Source organism: Helianthus annuus, chromosome 12, assembly GCF_002127325.2.
Source record: "Helianthus annuus cultivar XRQ/B chromosome 12, HanXRQr2.0-SUNRISE, whole genome shotgun sequence".
NCBI classification, from domain to species: Eukaryota; Viridiplantae; Streptophyta; class Magnoliopsida; order Asterales; family Asteraceae; genus Helianthus; species Helianthus annuus.
The window spans coordinates 9,688,237-9,706,043 of record NC_035444.2 but is presented as its reverse complement, the minus strand read 5'-3'; the positions used below and the strand labels follow the sequence as shown (position 1 = coordinate 9,706,043).

General features: G+C 35.6%; 1 protein-coding gene and 2 long non-coding RNA genes across 5 annotated transcripts; 2 read left to right on the top strand and 1 right to left on the bottom strand.

Moving 5' to 3' along the window:
- The first annotated feature begins 45 nt into the window (after nt 1-45).
- LOC110894038 lies at nt 46-5,635 on the top strand. 2 transcript variants are annotated; one of them, XR_004874431.1, is made up of 2 exons: nt 46-166; nt 4,205-4,791. It is a non-coding gene; the product is annotated as an uncharacterized LOC110894038 (long non-coding RNA). The 2 variants fall into 2 exon arrangements; XR_002566076.2 differs by lacking the exon at nt 4,205-4,791 and adding an exon at nt 5,315-5,635 and having other exon boundaries at nt 51-166.
- LOC110894036 lies at nt 5,593-12,606 on the bottom strand. Of its 2 annotated transcripts, XM_035980765.1 has the most exons (4): nt 12,305-12,606; nt 11,649-11,788; nt 6,578-7,625; nt 5,593-5,882 (listed from the first exon to the last, which is right to left on the bottom strand). In XM_035980765.1, exons 1-3 carry the CDS (start codon nt 12,463-12,465, stop codon nt 6,595-6,597), a joined length of 1,332 nt encoding a protein of 443 aa, XP_035836658.1. In that variant the 5' UTR covers nt 12,466-12,606; the 3' UTR covers nt 5,593-5,882; nt 6,578-6,594. The 2 variants fall into 2 exon arrangements, with proteins under 2 accessions (XP_035836658.1, XP_021996886.1); XM_022141194.2 differs by having other exon boundaries at nt 11,649-12,606.
- On the top strand, nt 8,452-9,923 carry LOC110894037. The gene is made up of 2 exons (XR_002566075.2): nt 8,452-8,797; nt 9,282-9,923. It is a non-coding gene; the product is annotated as an uncharacterized LOC110894037 (long non-coding RNA).
- Nucleotides 12,607-17,807: the final 5,201 nt, after the last annotated feature.

Genomic DNA, 17,807 nt, shown 5'->3' with positions numbered 1-17,807 from the left:
TTACATATTTCCCTTTTTTTTAGAAAATACCCAATTACCCTTCTAATAATCCATTGTATAATCAAACGTCATAACCAAACCCTACACAACACAAACTTTTCCTCTTCTTCTGGTAGACGCCAAATCCTCCTGCCATTGAATCTTTCTGTTTGTTCAATCCTGCCAGGTATGTTGAATCTCACGACACTATACATGCGAATCGAACTACATCGAATATTGTTCATGTGAATCGAACCATACATGTGAATCGAACTGCATCGAATTATCCATGTGAATCATCTCTTATTAAACAATCGATCAGTTCGTAATACATGTGAATTTTGTTGTTTCTCAGTTCGTAATACAAGTCTCAGTTTGAATCTTGCTTTTTGTTTAGTTTCTTTGTTAGACAGTAAATGCTTATCTACAATAGCTTATTAAACAATAATTTTTTCTTTGCTGACACCAACATGCTTACCAAATCTCTTTTTTTTTTTCTTTTATTTATTAGGTGACAATACGTGTGATATGATTTCTTTTATTTTTTAGGTGATAATATGGATGATATGAAAGATGATAATATAAATAATGTGGAGGTTATTTTCGGTTGGCTAACAACTCGTATAAGTAGAGGTAGGGCGATACTACATGAATTGTGTAAATATGTAATTGATTGATGATATTAGAGTGGGAAAATAGGTAGAGGATCCTGTAAAAAAGGCCTAAAGTATGAGAAGGATAAAAAAGAATCTCAGCCATTAGATCTTTTGATCTAATGGATGGTTGAGATCAATAGGGACCAAATTGTAAAATATTTTCATTAATTCAGACTGATTTGAAATATCTAGGGCCAATATAGTCTTTTAAACTCACTAAAATTAGGTAATGCACATGTAACTTCCCCCGTCTTTTTTAAACGTCAATAACTTTTTATACCTAACTTTTTTTTAAAAAAAAAATTACACCATAACAACACAACGAGCGTTTTTTTATCTTTAACATGAGTACCATATTGCTATACTTATATAGAGAAAAAAATATGTTTTGATCTGATGTTTAGTCAATGAATGATGTTATATACTTGCTGAATGGTGTTATATACTTGCTGAATGGTTTATATATACTTACTGAATGGTGTTATATACTTGCTGAATGGTGTTATATACTTACTGAATGGTGTTATATACTTACTAAATGGTGTTATATACTTGCTGAATACTGAATGGTGTTATATACTTACTGAATGGTGTTACATACTTGCTGAATGGTGTTATATACTTTCTATAATTAAGGTGGCGGTTATGGGAAGTTTTTAATTAATTGAATTAATGATAAAATTACCTGTTTACCCTTTTCAATTAGTTTAGTTCTAATGGCTGAGATTCTTTCTAACATTTCTCACACTTTTGGTCTTTTTTTACAATAACCTTACCCTAGGGAAATATATAAATATTCATTTAATAGTTTATTAAGGGTAAAATAGTCATAAATAAGAGTCATTTTAAAGAAAAAGAGAAATATGTAATATATATGGGTTAGGGAGGGGAAATATGTAATTGTTTTTCTGGTTTGGGGAAATACGTAATAAGGCAGCTTAGGAGGGGGATATATGTAAAAATCGCAAAAAAAAAAATTCCTAAAGGTACAATCTAAGGTTACAAATAGGTTTGAGACGAAAAAAATTGAGCTTTTGGCCAAAACACTCAAAAAAATATTTTTCCAGCGACCTTAATAATTGGGGACGACGTAGGGACGGAAACACGCCGGAATATAGAAAAGAGTAAATTACAAGTTTTGTCCTTTATGTATGTCCCAAATTGCAGGCGCTGTCCTTTGTCTTTAAAATTGATGAGTTTTGTCCTTAATGTTTGCAAATCTTGCACGTTATGTCCTTTAGGGCAAACCCAGTTAGATTTTTTGGTTAAAACTGATCATGTGCAAGGCACATGAGGGCATTTTAGTCTTTTTACCTCATTTATTTAATAGTATTTAAAAAATAAAACAAAATAATTAAATATATTATTATTTTAACTATATATATATAACCTCCATCACCACCACCCTTCAACACCACCAGCACCCTCCACTGCCACCGCCACCACCCTCCACCGCCACCGCCACCTCCACCTCCACCTCCTCACTGCTACTTGCATCAAAAACCCCCAAAAATCAAATCTCTGAACAAACAAAAAATCCATAGACTCGGAATCACTCCTAATCAACCTAGGTCTTTTAACATCTTTGACAGAATTAAACAAATTCCTTGAGGATGAATCACTAAACCCTTTAACAACCCCCAAATCACCATCGGATACCTTCCGTTTGATAATCAAACAACCAGAAGAACTTTTCTTCTTCTCTACGTCAACAGAATAAACAGATCTCCCCAAATCTTTCATCTTATTAACATATAACAACATAAACCCTAAATCCTATCGAAGAAACAGTAAAACAGCATCAATTGGAACAAAATTTACAGATCTGTGAAGGGGGAATTGAGATTGAGATAATGAATTAAGAGAAAATTAGGTTTTCTTACCGGAATTTGGTGATTTAAATGGAAGAATTTGGGTGTGCGTGTGGTTGAAGAGACGTGTGTGTGTGAATTTAGGGAATTAGGGCTCCTAGTATGAATATTGTATAGATGTCAGGCAAAACCCTGTGTATTTGTACACGGACGAATCCTAGACTCGGAAAACTCATCACTAGACTCGGAATCTAGTGGCGGTGGTGTCTGGATGTGGCGGTGGCGTCTGGATGTGGCGGTGGTTGTAGGATGTGGCGGCGGTGTCTGGATGTGGCGGTGGCGTCTGGATGTGGCGGTGGTTGCTGGATGTGGCGGTGGTGTCTGGATGTGGCGGTGATGTCTGAATGTGGCGGCGGTTCTGGGTCAGAGGGTAGAAAGCGGTGGTAGAAGGGGTGTTTGTGGGTGGTAGATGGTGGTGGTAGGTGGTGTTTTTAGAGAGAGAATGATATAGAGAGAGGTGAGGGAGAGTGACTGAGAATAAAGCTTATAAATATATATATAATCTTTTTATTGAAAGGGTAAAATGACAAATTTGCCCTTATATGGGATCTATGTGACCAGATTTAACAAAAAAAGTTAACTGGGTTTGCCCTAAAGTACATAACGTGCAAGATTTGCAAACATTAAGGACAAAACTCATCAATTTTAAAGGCAAAGGACAGCGCCTGCAATTTGAGACATACATAAAGGACAAAACTTGTAATTTACTCTATAGAAAATAAAGCAATATTTTTCTTAATAATTGGGGACAGCGACCTTAAATTTACTACACTAAGTTTAATATTAGTTTCACCTACCCTATTCAATGCTCTATGTTGCCATTGAAGCGCCTCCCCTTAAATTGGGATTTATTTAAGGGTTCAAAAACTAAATCCACAGTCAATCAAAACAAGGCGTCTATAATTTGTTTCCCCTAAACAACTAATCTAAATGGATTCTCAATTGTTCTAACAATTGAAGATGCACTAGACATTTACAAGGTTATATGTTCTTTATAAGAAATAAGATAAAACTGATATATAATTTAGTAGCTAGCCTTATACCAACAGTCAAAGTTTGAACGTATCTAGGCTAACATTTTCTAGCTAAATATGGTAAAGTAAGTGGCACTAATGTAGATGGAAAGGTTGATAGGATATTTGAGAAAAGGATTTTGATTGCTTGCAGTACACCACTAAAGTTACGTTAGGGGGTATTTGAGTTTGCATATTTAAGCAACTTTAAATTATAAGCAGAACAAACAAGCAAGTTACTGAAAACAATTTATTTCACTCCAATGAAAATAAGCTTGTACTTTGAATCCAACAAGAATAATCAGATTGAAATAAGCAGTCTCAGCTCTCACTTAGTTTTTTAGTTCTACTTTTAAATTTCTTTTTGCGTTTTACTTAAAGTACGTTTTTACAGCAAGCATCGTAGCTTTTCGTTCTTTCCCAAATATATCGTATTTAAGTGCGTTTTTTAAGTTGACATTTTAAAAAACAACCTACCGCAACGTGCCACTAAAAAAGACATCTCGTTGGATAGCTCCCGAGATAATTAGGCAGAAATCCTCCAGTGGGAAAGTTTGATGTGTGCGAGTTTGGGCATGTTATATGGGACTTGGTGGTCAGGACTATCCTGTATAAAGATATGACTCCAATACAAGCTGCATTTGAGCTTGATATAGTTTGTCTCCTTTGTTTGTCAAATATCCAGTCCGTGGTGCTGAAGGGTTGTGTTCGTGAGTTGGCGAGTTGAATCTGACACGAACTTGAAAATCGTGTCCGACACGTGTGTTGGGTTTTTGGGCCAATGAGGAAGCCCATCAATTTTTCTTTGGCCCATTTGGTTTTCTTTGAAGATTAATAAAAAGGAGAAGCAGGGTTTAATCAGCCAACACCCTAAAAAACATTCACAAAAAGCTCACACAAAAGAAGAAGAAATTTTCGCTCATTTCCGTCACTTCAAAACCCAGGTGCAGAGGTCGTTCATTTCCCGGAGATTGAACCGTTGGATCGATCTGATTTTTGGACACAGTCATTCTGACATCAGGGCGACCTTATCCAACGGTGGGTTTGTCCAAATCAGCTCTGGAAGTCCGTCTGCACACCCTTCTGTTCCAGCTGCAGAATTCTTGGTGATTTCCTTCTTTTGTCATTGTATTTGATTCCATATGCTTGATGTTGTTGATTCCAAGTGTATGATGATTATTGTATGCCTCTAGTAGACCTAGGGAAGACTTTGTATTGCTCTAATTTGGTGATAGTGGATTTGAAGCGGCTCTAGTAGTCCCGTGGTTTTTACTCTCCTTTCTTGAGAGGGTTTCCACGCTAAAATTTGGTGTTCTTGTCATTATTGTTTTCGGGCTGTTTAGATTGTAGTTGGGATACCCTATTTGTTTGCATCCTCACAGGTTCATTCTAGTTTGGGAAAAGTCTTGGTCAAACGAAGTTTGCTTCCGCGTTTGTGTTTACCGTTTGTGACCGGGTTTGGCGTTTTTTTTCCCATCAACGTGAGCCGAAAATGACATGAGTTTGCTGGTAGACATGAACACGACCTATTTAACCCATTCATTTAATGTTTTGTGTATTATTGCTCTAAAATTATAAATATTTTAAATTTTTATATGTTGCCACAAATTAGCCAATCATTTTAAGTTATGGCATAAACAAACTTATTTTAAGAATACAAACGGGTTGAAAGAAGACACCTCACAAACCTGCTAGATCAACCAAACCCAACCAGTTTATAACATTTTTTTGCTAAGCAAAATGTTATTGATAGTTAATCTCATAGAGGAGTTTTTGGCTAAAAATATTGATACAGGAACCAGCGAAATGGAACAAATATTTGGGGACAACAAAGTTATGGAGGAAGGTTTGGTGAAGTTAATCCTGCAGTTGCATTTTGTTGACCCGGATGAAGATTTGGTAAATTAATCATGAAGGTTTGATTGAAAAGCCAAAAGAGTACTTCAAAAGTTTAATTAGTAGTATAGCTAGATGGTATAGTTGCCTGATGTGTATCATGTTCCGTTCGAGTATTGTCGAATCCGCCGCAACACGCAGGGTGTAATAAAAGGATGGATGCATAAATCTTAAAAGCATTATAAATAATCAACTAGATATATAAATACTTATTATCACACATAAATCGGTAGCAATACATTTTTTTAATCTAAACTTTCAATCGTAATTATCACCAGGGGTTGTTTAAACTTTATGAAGGCTTAAAGCAAAAGCGAAATTAACTATTTGGAGGATGGAGACCACCGGTGTCGCACTTATTGCTGTTTTCGGCTGAAAATTAACCATGGATATTCCACATATCAGAAGTACACCTTACATATCAGCGACACCCAGTCTAGAATGTGAACCATTCAGCAGTAAAAAACCTGAATTATAATCAATGACATTACTAAGAATCAAACCTAGATATAATAAAATAGTAATATGAACATAAACAGGGGTGGATTTATAGCAAATTATCTAACGTGAACTACAACTAATTTGAATGAACAAAATCAAATTACCTGTCAATTTTACATATGATTTGACACGGGTAACTAAAATACCGAATGATTTAGCAAATTTGTCTAAATACAATCAGTAATATATGATTCAAGAGGCTTAGTATCTAAGTACCCCGTAAAGAAATGAATTATGTGACTAACTGCATTTGACAAATGAGGTTTTTTTTTAACCGGAGATACTAAATTTGACGAAACAACCAATTTCATTGAGGCAAAAAATCAAATTTGAGCTAGGAAAAAGTGGCAACCAACCCAATCAAAAACTAAAATTGATCATAAGCAAGTCTGGAAGAACAGCTAAAATTCGAGTCTAAATAGTGACTAATTCTACTATATTTTGACAACAGATGTTGAAAAAAAATTGCACAGTGAGCATTACAACTTATGAAGTTGCCAAATACTCGTGGCAGAAAAAAGATTCCTCAATTTTCAAAACCTTCCCAACTTTTTTTCATTAATCATAGTCCAAATTAACTATTAACCTTTTCAAAAACCCAAAGCCAAACATATACAATCCAATTAAACTGAGAGCACGAGAAAGGGGAATTACAACGTACCATTGAACCTCGTGGTATTAAGATGAAGTACTTGGACCTTGTGGTACCGTTGAACTACTTGGAATTTGGAAGAGATTTGTGACTGTTTTATTAAATCTGATTAAGTCCTCGTAATTAACATCAGTTTCATGACTACCTTTCACGTGTAAGTCATGTATATGTGGTTTGCTTAGAGGTACTAACGGAGCACAGGTTGTATGCATGGACTGGAGACATTCATGACAATGATAGAAAGCACCATTTGGATTAATTTCCTCTTCGCAAACTTCACAAAAATAGTCACCTATATGGTCTTCAACTGGGCTGTAACATAAGGTCATGGGGTGCTTGTCATACTTGTGCCTAGTTGTCTCTGGTAATAACAAAGCACACTTGGGATGCAGATGAAAATTACACAATGAGCAACTAAATGAAGTTTCTTCAGGATTTGTGAAACCAGACAAACACAGACGACAATAATCCTTATCCAACCTTTTGAGGACTTTAAAAAATAGGTGATATGGGTGAGATTTATGTGTGATGAATCTAGGTATGAGTGCACACCAAACATCGATGGAATCATCACATTTGGTGCAACGGTAAGCAAATCCATTGTAATTGTTGTAGCATACAAGACAACGGAGATCGTCATGTGATAAGAATGTCCTGGGGTTATAGCTGATACACATTTCCTTTGGCTTGAGAACAACGGCATGTCGATGGTGATAATCGTCTGGCTCACGTGATGGGTGGCCTTTTACTTGAGTGGGCAACCGGCCGCACCATTCGTGGAGAACGAAGTTACATCCGTTTGCGCACTTGTAAAATGGCACGGTCGTGATTTGTGAGTCACATCCATTGCATAAATCTTCAACCTTTGTAACATCATTGCATCGTGAATCCACTAAAATCAGTGGATGTTCATGACAATTATGAGCTATGGTCATTTCATTACTTTCTTTGGAGAAGAGGGCTGTGAATCTGTTTTTACTTAGATCGGGAAGAGGGAGATCGAGAACATGACAGCCATCTTTTAACTCTTTATACTCTTCGAAAGTTGAAACATAACCTGATGAACCATGCAATGTTTGGTTATTAAATAATTAATAGAGGGAAAAAAAAGGAAATCTCAATTCAAAATGTACGTACGTAACATATTTTTCAATTTTTTTAGTTTCAACAACTTGCTTTACATTTTACTATTGGATTCCATGCAATGCAATGAATATATGCAAAATAACTACACCAAATAAAACACACACTTTCTATATTCATCACTTAACGTCACAATTTACTTTTTTTTAATGGCTAAGCTTACATTCTCCTAAAATACACCAAATAAATTAAATTTATTCCTTATTTGGGATTGAACCCAAGACCTCCAACTAAGAAGCAATAGCTTCCACAACCAGCCTCACATTCACAATTTACATTTAACGACTATACAAGACGTTACATATAGGGAAATCTAAATGTTTTCATTAGTTTGTTAGTTCATTCATCTTGAAACTTTATAGCATTTAGTACATTCCACTAGACTCTTATAATTCAAAAGAACATCTAATAAATATCTTTTTTTCTTCACCTTCTATTAAATGTTTAATAGAGTTTGTCTCATATCAAATAATTTGGGTTCAATCCTATGTAAACAACTTTGAGGTGTTGTATCATGTCAAATAATTCAAAAAAAAAGTCATACAAATAAACCTAAAACATTTTTTTATATCAAATACTTTTAAAGATATTACTTATCTATTAGTATGTTATCCATTATTCTTACAATGTTTAAAAATTATGTTTAAGATGTTTAAAAATTTGACATGAAGTTAACGAAAACAGAGTGTACAAAGTTGAATAGATATAATTTATATATACTCTAACTTTCAACATTTTGGTGCAATGAAGGTTATACATAATGCTTAATAGGTTTTTTGTGCTTATTGTGATTGTATACTATTGTACAACACTCTTAAACACATCAATAGTTGAAAACTGTGTCTTACACACCTGCTTCACAAACACATATAATAGAAAGATAGAGTTCACATATTTTAGAGAGAGAGAGAGAGATAGAGAGAAAGAGAGATGAGAGATACGGTGGAAGGACCACCGTTTCTGGTGGTGAAACCGGCTGCGCACGACAGCGCCTCTCACTTTCGACGCATAAACGACCGCCATGGCGGCCGTGAGTTGTAGAGTTGTACTTCAGGTGAAGTCCGGCCAGTCTCCGACGAAGATCCGGTAAGTATTTTATTATACTGCATGTTAAATTTTCAGTTAGATCTGCTCTTGATTTGTTGTATGAGACTTATTTTGGTAATACATAATTCCGGCAAGAATCCGTTCAAGTTACGACCAAGGTCCAATGAACGAAAGTCTACATTCATGTCTTGGATCATAATCTCGGCCCCATTAACAAACAAGAAATGGGATAAAGCCCCCATCCACCAGTAGCGCCCTTTTTATTAATTATAAATTGATTTAACCCTACTCAACCTCAGTTATCCCTCATTATTGCGTTGGCGAGCTCAATATAACCATTGATACTGTTTGTTAGTTCTAAATCACTAATTCAGTATTAAAATAAAACACAACTTCTGAATCACTAATTATTATTTTGGTAAATTCAGTATGACCATTGATCCTGTTTGTTAGTTCTTCCATCAGTGCTATAAGAGCCTTAATGCAGACGGTTCAAGAGTGACTAACTGGTTGGTTTGTGTAGGTGGTAGAAGGTTCAAGAGTAATTAATTGGATAGATTTGTGTAGGTGGTTGGGCTAGCCTCCGGTTGCAAGCAAGTCCTGGTATGTTTCTGTTTCTTAAAAACCTAATAAATATAATAATTTGGCCAACATGTGATATTCTATGATTTATCAGTTGTTCCCAGCCAACACTCATGTTTTCCTTCTTTCTCCACTTGCAAACTCCCTGCACCCATGGTGGTCTAACAGATAGATCTAAAGCGAAATACGTTGGTCGGTTAACGGGTCAAAAATGTTGGCTTTCTAAAGGGGTAAATGAAGTTATGTCTTGGAGTAATAAATTCTTGGTCAGTTTGTTGTTGGATTAGTCTATTCATTTAGCATAACTTCTAATCTTTTATGTCATTCAAATAAGTTGGAGAATACTTTAATACGATTTGGATTTTTGATGAAGAAGATATGATAAGAAAGTGACAAATTATGGTGACGTTCTTCACCTATTTCTGCACATATGCCGTTTATTTTTCCCTATGTTTTCAGTTGTTATATTTCATGTAGATGGTCTATTTGAATCGTCTTCAATTATGGAGTTCGTTTATGCACACAAACGTTGTACTGCCGAATAACAATATATGAATGATTTGAACCTAGCGTTTATGCCTTATTAGTATATGTTACGTCTTAATTTCTAAGCCCCCGGCCGCATCGCGGCGGGGGCGTCCATCTAGTTAAAATATAAATAGAAATGTTATTTATAAGAATAGTTAAAAAAAATACTTAACAATAAATCTAAAAATACAGACACAATAACAGCGATTAGAGAAAAGTATATAAGAAAACAAAAGATTTTTCTAATAATCTTTCTTCTTTCTATACTAATAAACAAAAATCTTTTTGTACACGTGTCACGACTCTCTGATGACTCATCACTTTTAGTAATAGTATTACATATTATTTTTTATACACAAAATATAGGGTAAATTACTTTTTGAGTCCCTGTATTTTCGTGGTTTTAACTAGTTGAGTCCAAAAGCAAAAAGTTTAACGACCTGAGTCCCTATAAGCATTTTCATTAACCATTTGAGTCCTTTTGAGTCCATATTTTAACCTTTTGAGTCCAATTTTTTTGGACTCAAATCGTTATAAAATAAACAAAATTGGACTCAAAACGTTATAAAATAAATGGCTAGGGACTCAGGGCGTTAAACTTTTTGATTTTGGACTCAAGTGGTTAAAACCACTAAAACAGTGGGACTCAAAAAGTAATTTACTCCAAAATATAATATAATATTAATTAATATAGTTAGAGATAAACGTATAAATTCAAATTCAATTCATAATTATCTATAACAAATATAAATGTATCAAATAATATAATAAGTATAATATTATTTAATATAGTTAGAGATCAAACGTATAATTTTAAATTTAATTGATCGTAAATTACTTTTTGAGTCCATATGTTTTAGTGGTTTTAACCACTTGAATCAAAAATCAAAAAGTTTAACGCCCTGAGTCTCTAACCGCTCATTGACAGCCTATGTAAAAAATTCAAAAAACCTTTTGTAAGTTTAAGTTCTCACAACTCGTAGAAGTTTTCATTTTACCCTAACCATATATATTTGTTAAGATAAAATACATTATTTCGATATACACAATAATTACTAATAAAGTATCAAATCACATGTACAACTGTACAAATAACGAAAATATAATTGTTCTTTCGTTTTACTAATAATTATCTAAATAAGTCATTTCATTAATAAGAATTATACACAAGTTTATTATTTATATTTTTCGTCATTCAACCCGTGTAATACACGAGGTTGTAAGCTAGTAATATCATAAAAATAAATAGAGGCCGGCTATTGTACAAAATGACTTAACGTACGCTGCGTACGCGATTCAGTATCAACATGCAAATTTGGTTTATAACATACGACTTTCATCTTTTTATATACATGTGATTTGTAGTTTATTTATATACTTGCGATTTGTATATTTTTTTTAACATGCGATTTGTAGTATTTTTATGTACATGCGATTTTCATTTTTTCCGTAACATGGGATTTTCATTTTTTGTAACATAAAGTGCGATTTTGCCATCATGTACGCAGCGTACGTTAAGACATATTGTACGATATATTTTTTAAAAACACATAATCTCATTGTTGAGATTGAAATGCATTCAGGTGAATAAATAAAAAAGATTGGCAAATTAAAAAAAGGTTAGGTCAAACGTAACAACTAACAATTTTACGAACACGTGAAGTGAAAACATGTTAGGGTGTATTTAGAACCACTCTATGAACTAACATAAATTTAAACAATTGTTGGAAAAAGATGTATCTTGCAATTAACACATTACAAAAATAAGAAATAGATTTACCTGAATCTTCATTGGATTCTGAATTGGAACTCGAAGGTTTATGTATTGCATTTGCACAATCCGTGTGAGCATAATATCTACATTTATCACACTTATAAACCCAAAGATTTTCATTTTCAGAAAAGGAGTTATCACATACCCTACACGTAGGATAAAATTTAGCCTTTTGATCCACTATCGGAAAAGAGTAAGTTAGAACGAGTGGATGAGTATGAGAGAAACGGCCATATGTACCATCTTGAATTAACAACCTTTTCTGCTGGAAAACACAATCCTTATGGATAAGAAAATGAAAACATGTGATACATTCATAGAAGACCCCTTTATGTTCCTTTCCACAAGCATCACATTCTGTCAAAATTTGTCTCTGTCTACACACAGGAATTAGTGGGTGTTGGTGGCTCGGGTGATATATAATATGGTATTGTACATCACCCGTAGCACAATGTAAACATATGTTAAACATACACCTAGAACATTGATATTTCAGTTGTTTATACAGAGGAGTACTTTTGCATGTATGGCACTGCCCTAGCGACTCATCTAGAAAGAGGGTAAGAGAATGTGCACTATGCGAGGCATGTTGCAACTTTGTTGGAATTTTTTCACATAATTTGTGAAGTGAATAATCACATTGATCACATTTATAGTAATACCTGTGTAAGTAAGTGATTTCTTGTTCGCAACGAGCACATAGACATTGAAAGGCTTGTTTGATTATCAAATCTTCCTCATCATCATATACTTGTTCATCACGTGGATATTTTGGATTTAAATCGATAAGAAATAGTGAATGCTTATGTTGTAACACCACCATATTACATGAAACCTGGATTTAACAAGGGATCGAAAGAACAAGAGGAGGATTTAACAATGGATTGAAGAACAAGAAGAAATGATTTTCAAGAGTGAACTAGATAACTAAATATCATATACAAAAGATCGATGATAACTAAAAATGAGGTATGGAGGATAATATGTTAGATCAAATTTATATGCTTTATCTCCCTTTTCTTTTTAAGTTGGTAAAGTAAAGTAAAGGTATAATTGTATTTTACATTAAACTACTATGCATCCTTATCTTTAGAACATATATTTAAATGCCTAGGTAATTATCCTTATATATAATTTAAAGTTTAAAATATAGTCTAGTGACATTTTGAGGATGAAATAAGACTTAAGATCATTAGGTTCTAGGTTTTTCTATAACAAGTGTTTTCTCATATTTATTGAGTTTTCTCCCGAATTGATGTATAGGCATCATTGCCTATTGGAGATGGATATGATTAGGTGGTTTCGTTGATTGCACAATAATACTTTAGTAGTCTGTCAGTAATTCAAATTTACCGTTAAAAAAAATACATGTCATTTTTCTAACACAATGTTCATTATTTTGTTATGGAACGCTTTCACAAAAAAGAAGCTCTCCAAACAACGAAAATATATAGATTAATTATTTGTTCCACCATGAAAACTCCTAAAAATACAATCTTGCATGTAAAAGAAAACTCCTAAAATATATAATCATGCATGTAAGGAAGAGTTTTTTTTAAAAGATTATATATGACCACTCCAAAAGAAATTATTCTCGTTGTCTCCATGATGTTCTACCTTTCATTTTGCGTGTTACATAATTAAGCCATCTTCTTTCCTTTATTCTTTTCTTGCGTGTTACATAACTAAGCCAACTTCTTTCCTTTATTCTTTTCTTAATCTATGCCAATTCAAACTTTTCACTTTATCAAAAATCAAAACTTATCTTAATCTTATTATTTGAAGCTCGCATATATGATTTGTTAAACACAAACTTATTTTATTGTTGACAAATTACAAAGTACTCCGTTTTAGGGTTTTAAGAAAAAAAAATTTAGTTGGTATGTCAAGATTAGTATAAGTTTTACGTAAGCTTTTGTGAGTAATCTTGAAATACATAATTTAGACGTTATTTATTCCTAATATAGATTTGTAAAACTAAATTACAAGATTTCTCATTTATGTTACTTTTAGGGGAGGGGCGGTGATCACACATCACTCACTCATCACTCACAACATTCAATCAAGTTTCGCCATGTCATCAACCATTATTCCATCACTCACAACCTTTTTAGTGGAAATGGTCATCACTCACAACACCCAACAATACACATCACTCACAACACTCACAACCTTTTCAAACGGTCATCACATCACGAGTGAAGTTTATCACGCAAATTAAGTTTAACGCGTGGAAATTGAGGAGTGGGGGTGGTGTGTTCGTTGTTGTCACGCGTGAAGAAATCCATCACGGAGGAATTCTCCTCCCACCCCGCCTGCCCTTAGCGTTAAAATTGACGAGTTTTGTATTTAACATTTCAAAATCCTGCACGTTATGTCTTTAGCTCTAACCTCTAGATTTTTTAGTTGAAACAGATTATAAAATGATATTTTAGTCTTTTTACCCAATTACTTAATATTATTTAAAATAGAAAACAAAATATTTTTTAAAAATTAGTTATATTATTATTATTATTATCATTATATCTCTACAGCTCTGAAGTGGTATGGTCCCAAATCTTGCTGACCATCACCCGGTTTACTTCCCCACTCGGCAAAGAACATACTTCAGTCCGTGAAAGCGCACACGGACCCGGTTTGCTTTCCCTCTCAGATAAAGATGAGATTCTCATCTTATGTATAAAAACGGATGTTTTAAGCAACATACACAGAATACGGTCGTTGTTACTAAAGATGGTAGTTGTGACAATGACAATCACTCAGTTTATTAGTTTCATCTGAATCCACATCTTCTACAACTTTCATGTTACTATATTTTGCACATTGCCATGCTACAATACCGCGTGGGGACAGCAAAGGAAGTGCAGAGTAGTATGTAGATGTGTTGTTTTGCACTGTGCATGTGCAACTTATCCAACACATGTTGCGATCTTGCACAAGCCTGCGAAGCCTACGCGCAAGGACGACATCTTATTATAATGCAAGTGGAATTGTCACTTTGACTTCTGTGACCAACCAGTGAGCGGTATGCCTTGACACTGTCGATAACAGTCAGATGACCGCCCAATACGTGGCTACCCAGTCCACTAACGGAGCTCCCACTAACATAAAGCTGATGAACAGACTGACAACCAAAGCCAGCAGGCCACGTGGTGACGGCTCTTTCGTGTGCCTGATACAGGAGGACGTGCGGCGGCACCTCCACCATGTGCCTGACACTTCTGTAGCCTACGCCCTTCAACTACAAATATCAAACCTCAGACCAAGTTTGAGGTAATGCTAATATGCTCACTCACACTTACTACTTAATCATTTATCTTTCTTCCGAAGCAAATACTTACTCTTATGGCAGAGGGTGGTAACAAGGAGCAACCCCCACCCCATTCTACTTGTTGCGAGTCACGGTGTGTTTACTGTGCAGGTGACAGATTTAAGACGATCCAGCCATCGATCGAGGGAAGAAGGGATTAACCCTATCTAATGAGACTCGACCCGTGGACTAACCCCCTGGTTAACCACTTTTTCTTCATTGGCGCCCACCACTATTTCTACAAGCACTATCATCTCTTCTTTTCAAAGATCATGTCTGATCATCAAAACATCACCAACCCAAAGAGGGAACCCTATGTTCCAATGGTGGTCGGCCAGACGGGGAACACTCCCCTTAACTAAACTATCGGCCACGTCGGCTCAACCGCTCAACCGGGAAACATATTATCGAATCTGCAAGATATTCCCCATTTCGCACCCACCATACCAGAAGGGGAAGAGCCCATCTCCTGGTTTTTAAATCAACAAGTATCTCTAAGTGCAGTGTACACCCAGCTCTGCGCGGGCACGCAACAGACTATACAACATACACCTGCACCAATCACACCGACGCCTCGAAGAAGTTTTCTTCAATATGAGGCGCTACCCCAATAGCAGCCTGCGCCTGGGGATAGGCGCGAACAATATGGTGACTCATATATGAGTCAACAACCGTTAGATGAAAGGGATTCAACCTATGGATCCCGGGCAAGAGCCTCAGCACACCTAAGGCTGGGGCCACCAAAACAACACCGGCGGGAATCCGATAACCGTCGAGGGTCGAACATACATAGTCGTCTTGGGGCGCTACCCAATGACGACAACAATGACAGGACCGGCCCTGATGACTCCACTTATTACGCGGAGTCATACAACGTTTTCAGCCGGTTAGATGACCGGGACACGTACATACCTACGCAACCGCGCACAAATTATGATCGTGCAGGGAAGCACGATTACAGATCGGTCTATCGGCCGAAGTCTGCTGCAGGCAATTCCAAATTCATAAAGGAAATTGCCCTGGCACCACTCATGCGGTCAAAACTTCCACCCACTGTGGGCAAATAAAACGGGTTGTCAAACCTCGATGACAACCTCGGTGTATTCACCAACGCCAGCCTCGTTGGCGGGTGGATGCAACCGCTATGGTGCAACCTTTTTAGCCAGACCCTTACGGGAAACGTAAGGGCCTGGTTCGATAACTTACCAATGGGCTCACTGGTATCATATGAAGATTTGCAAGAGAAGTTTCTTGTTAACTTCAGCCAGCAACAACGACGCGTCCGTGATACGACTGGACGTAATGAATATCTCGCGCAGGAACAACGAAGGCTTGGACGCCTTCATCACCAGATTCAATAAAGAGTGCCTCGAAATTGGCGAGGTACTGGACGCGCTTGCACGCACACATTTCAGCAAATTATTTGTGAACTGTTCGGTATAAAGTTCGTTAATGTTTGTTCATTTGAACAAACATGAACAAGAAATTTTGTTTGATAAGTTAAACAAACGAACTTGAACAGAGGTTGCGTTTGTTTGTTTATGTTCGCGAACGATTGGTAATGTCCTCTTTTATGTTCATTTGTGTCTGTTCATTTAAAGTTTTACTTATGTTGTTTTTTATTTTGTTGGTTTAAGTTTTAAAAGTTTGAAAGCATAGTCATTTATACGCATCTGCCAACATCCATTATTTGACCATTTCAATTTCAGTTTGTGCTAAAGGTTGACAAACTTCTTAGTATTCGTGTTAATTATGTTTATGATGATTATGTCAACTATGTTCGGATAATTATGTTAAGTGCTTCTTAATGGAGTTGTTGTAGAATCCTCCTTTCCACCAACAAGTTGAGGCTATGCGGTATGGGGGACGTCCCCATACCATCGTGGATCGTCGTCGGCCGCTACACCATCCCCCATCCCTGTCCTCTTCGGCACCAACTAGACGTTTGCGATGCGCACAAAAGGACAAAAAAGTGGGGTCCAAGGCTTTGTTCTTTGTTTCTTTCTGTTGTTCTTTGTTTAGAGAAAGAGAGGAGTAGAAGAAAATATGAGATTTGATTGATGTTGTTTGATTTGATTGCTGTTGTTTGATTGAATTTTTTAACATGGACCAGTGAAGAAGGTAAGAGACGATAGAGGAAGAGGCTTGCGTAGATGCCACAAAATATGTGATAAGTGAACCTGATTAGGGTTTTAGGTGAATGATTGGGATGTATGGGCTTGTGTAACCCAGTATCGTCTGGGCTTTTAAGGATACACATTCAGGCCTTTCTTTAATCTAATTTTAAAATTCTAAGGCTTTTGACAATATTTGGTTTACATTGTATTTTTACATCTTATTAATATATTTGTTAAATGATAAAAAAAAAGTAGAAGATTAAAAAAATTAAAAAACATAAAAGTGGTGGGGAGGACTATGACTATGACCATCCTCCCATACCCCCTAGTTTTGTGGGATGGACCATCCTTGGGAGGACTATGACGTGGCGCCTACGTGGCGGATCATCCTCGCTTGGAGGACCATCACCATACCCTATTCGTTCACTTATGTGATGATACATGCATTTGACATTTCCTTACTTCCTAATTACACAATATCTATACAATAGATATATTAAGTTTATGTATGCAGGTCCTAAAGGCTAGTCAAATAGATTTGACTCAATTTGGAGTTAAATGTAAACATTGCTAAATTCCATTCTCTTGATCAGAGTCGTCACGTAAACTATCTTGAACTATTGTTGGCAAATTGATCCGAAACACTTGTTATCCTAAAATTGTACTTTTTTTAATTTTATTAACAGGTAATGTGTTATATCTATAAATTGAGACTGAAATAAAAGATCAACTATATAT